The 2982-nt window shown below is 50.6% G+C and overlaps 1 protein-coding gene across 1 annotated transcript; it reads left to right on the top strand.

Moving 5' to 3' along the window:
• Positions 1 to 371: 371 nt before the first annotated feature.
• LOC110212168 (homeobox protein HMX1-like) lies at positions 372 to 1844 on the top strand. The gene is made up of 2 exons (XM_078148864.1): positions 372 to 384; positions 1078 to 1844. The coding sequence occupies exons 1-2, from the start codon at positions 372 to 374 to the stop codon at positions 1728 to 1730; spliced, it is 666 nt and encodes a 221-aa protein (XP_078004990.1). The 3' UTR covers positions 1731 to 1844.
• Positions 1845 to 2982: the final 1138 nt, after the last annotated feature.

Genomic DNA, 2982 nt, shown 5'->3' with positions numbered 1-2982 from the left:
TTCTTCTATTCCTTTCAGACCCCTGAGGGCTGATTTATCCACACTCTCCCAGAGCAGTAATTAATGCTAAGCCTAATGTACAAATCAATGGGGGAGGAGTATTTAAATCTAAGAAAGCCGTATTAATAAAGGAGCGCCAACTCTAGAAGGGAAGGTGGAGGGGGGGAGGCCTAGGGTGGGATGTTCGGAGGGGTGCCCTGTGGGCCCTTTTGGATTTTCTCCAGTCCTGATGTTTTTGTTTTTACTTCGGTGTCTTAGAGTGCAAATGTTTGTGTGTATCTGAGTGTATTTCTTCCTACCTGTGTGTATATTTCAAAGCTCTTGAACATTCTGTTTAGCGTATTGTAATTAAGGGAATATTTTTGCTTAAAATGGGATGTGCAGGTGCGTATTGTATGAGTGTGGGTCCTACAAGGTCCCCACGTCTGCATGTGAGAGGGAAATTCCGTGTACCAGGGTTTTCTATATGCCAGTGTGTTATTTGAATGGATAAATCCAACGTATTATGATGTATTTGTGTATGTATGTTTGTGTGCGTGTATATGTACTTTATTTAAAATGTTTGAGAAAAATTCTGTGCAAACGGACGGTATCTCTTTATGACACTGTGTAACTGACCGTCCATTTTTCGCAAGATAGAGACAGCTTCTTTGAACAATGGCACATGAGTATTTTAACATGTGCCATATATGTTATTGCATGACTTCAAATATGTTCATGTATGACCGTTTTACACATGTCTATGTGCATTTGAATGTTCAAGAGAATGCATTTGTGTAGATACGGCTTTATCCTGTGTTTAAATATGAATAAAGAGGTTTTTTTTTAATATGCATGAATGGGGGGAGGGGGTAAAGAGAGCATAAGACAAAGAAAATCACAGCCCTGGCGTTTGTGTATGTCCCCGTGTGTTTGGGGGGAGGGGCGCGGGGAGATTGAAAGTGTGTTTCTGCGTGTGTCTTCGTGAATTCTTGTGTGTCTCCGATTTCCCGCACAGCTAGCAGAATACAAGAGATGACTAGGATAAGGCTGGTTCAGTGTTGGGAGATACAACCTTGTCCCTCTTTGCCCCCTCAGCCAGTGACCGGGACTCCCCAGAGGTCGGCGAGGAGGCTGGCAGGCCCGAGAGCGGTTGCCGGCGGCGGTCAGGCGCCCCTGGGTCTTCTTCGGAGCGCCTGGATCGCGAGCCAGATGAGTCGGCCTGCAGCAGCAGCAGCGGGGGTGGTGGCGGCGGCAGCGCACGCGGAGAGGAGGACAGGCCTGAACCGGACTCTGCCGAACCTCGGGCCCCCGGCCGCAAGAAGAAAACGCGCACTGTGTTCAGCCGCAGCCAGGTGTTCCAGCTGGAATCCACATTCGACGTGAAGCGCTATCTGAGCAGCGCCGAGCGTGCCGGCCTGGCAGCCTCCCTGCAGCTCACCGAGACACAGGTGAAGATCTGGTTCCAGAACCGCAGGAATAAGTGGAAGCGGCAGCTGGCTGCAGACCTGGAGGCCGCGAGTTTGTCCCCGTCTGCTCAAAGGCTGGTCCGTGTGCCCATCCTCTACCACGAGAACTCACCAGCCACAGGAGGAGCCCTGGCCTTCCCCTTGTCGCCCGCGTCAGCGCCGCCCCCGCCGCCCCTCGTGGGCTTCCCGGGAGCCCTTGGCTATCCGTTGGCCGCCTTCCCGACTGCCGCAGCTGCCTCTCTTCCCTTCCTGCGGCCCTCGCAGATGCCGGGCTTGGTCTGAGATCCTCTTCGCCCCCCTTCACTCCAGGCTTCCGGGCTTGCTTCCCCCACCCCCCTCCCACGCACACTCCCATCCCATACTCCCCTATGCTAGCTCCTTGGCCCTGTGGGAACTGTTTTTAAACACTTTGAAAATTGTTTCAAGTGCAATAAATAGATCGAGAGAGATTGGGGGAGGAATCAGGAGGGCCAGGATGGGAACAGCAGCCCCTTTGGAGTCTGAAATAACACTCCTGCTGCCTGCCACCAGGCGGGTTCTTCCCTCCGGCCCAGATACTGTGCCCAATCTATGGGACTCCTTAGGAATACCACTCCCCAGACTCTTAGCCCAACCCAAGAGAGCCAAACCCACCAACCCGCTCCACTCTCAAGCAGCAGCCTGGGAATGTAAAGGGGACATACAAGCAGCACACAGAAATCAGGGCCCTAGAGGAACTATAGGCGCACAACTCCATACACCCAACATTAAAAACAAAATCGAAACGAAACACATGGAAAACTCAAACACACCAAACACAGAATAACACATACATGGATGCAACACACAACGCAAATCATCATACAACAGGAAAATACACATCAACAGCTCGAAATACTGCCCTATGTGAACTCTCACACAAATTACTCAAATGGAAGGAACACACAAACGTGCTTACACCTACAGAACAGAAGAAATGCACACAAGTGTCCAGAAATAAATGCATATAGTACAGGCAGATACATTTATAAAAACAGCAACATTTAGTGCATATAACATACGAACCCTCAAAAACCTAACATGCTTCCACACACACACTTACCAACACCCCACCATACACTACACAAAAGTGCATAGAAATATAAACAGGCTACACAAATGCCCAAAATACAGAAACACAACACAGAAAACCTCAGAAAAAACAGACGGCACAAATCCAAGCACACATAAGCTCTCATACACAGACACACTCAGCGTGTCCCATAAGCCCTCCCACGTGAACACTTGCTGTTTTGTCCCCTGTGTCTGTGCACCCTTAGCCCTACATTCAGGCTGCTCGGGTTTGGCTGATCTCTGATCTTTCCTACTGGTCATCCCTACCTTCTTCCCCTCTACCCACACAGTGGCCTTGAAGTCCCAGGTCCCCTCTCAGGGAAGAGAAGGGCAGGCAAGGGCCTGACATCGGGAAGAGGCAGGCTCAGGCTCACAGAGCTATGCTCATCCCAGCCCGCTGACAACTAGTAAAGCCCGGACTTGGAAGCCGGAGGCAGCAGCT

Source organism: Phascolarctos cinereus, unplaced genomic scaffold, assembly GCF_003287225.1.
Source record: "Phascolarctos cinereus isolate Bilbo 61053 unplaced genomic scaffold, phaCin_HiC Scaffold_9;HRSCAF=440, whole genome shotgun sequence".
In the NCBI taxonomy this organism is placed as follows: domain Eukaryota; kingdom Metazoa; phylum Chordata; class Mammalia; order Diprotodontia; family Phascolarctidae; genus Phascolarctos; species Phascolarctos cinereus.
The sequence above is the reverse complement of the archived record's forward strand: the minus strand, read 5'-3'. Positions and strand labels throughout refer to the sequence as shown.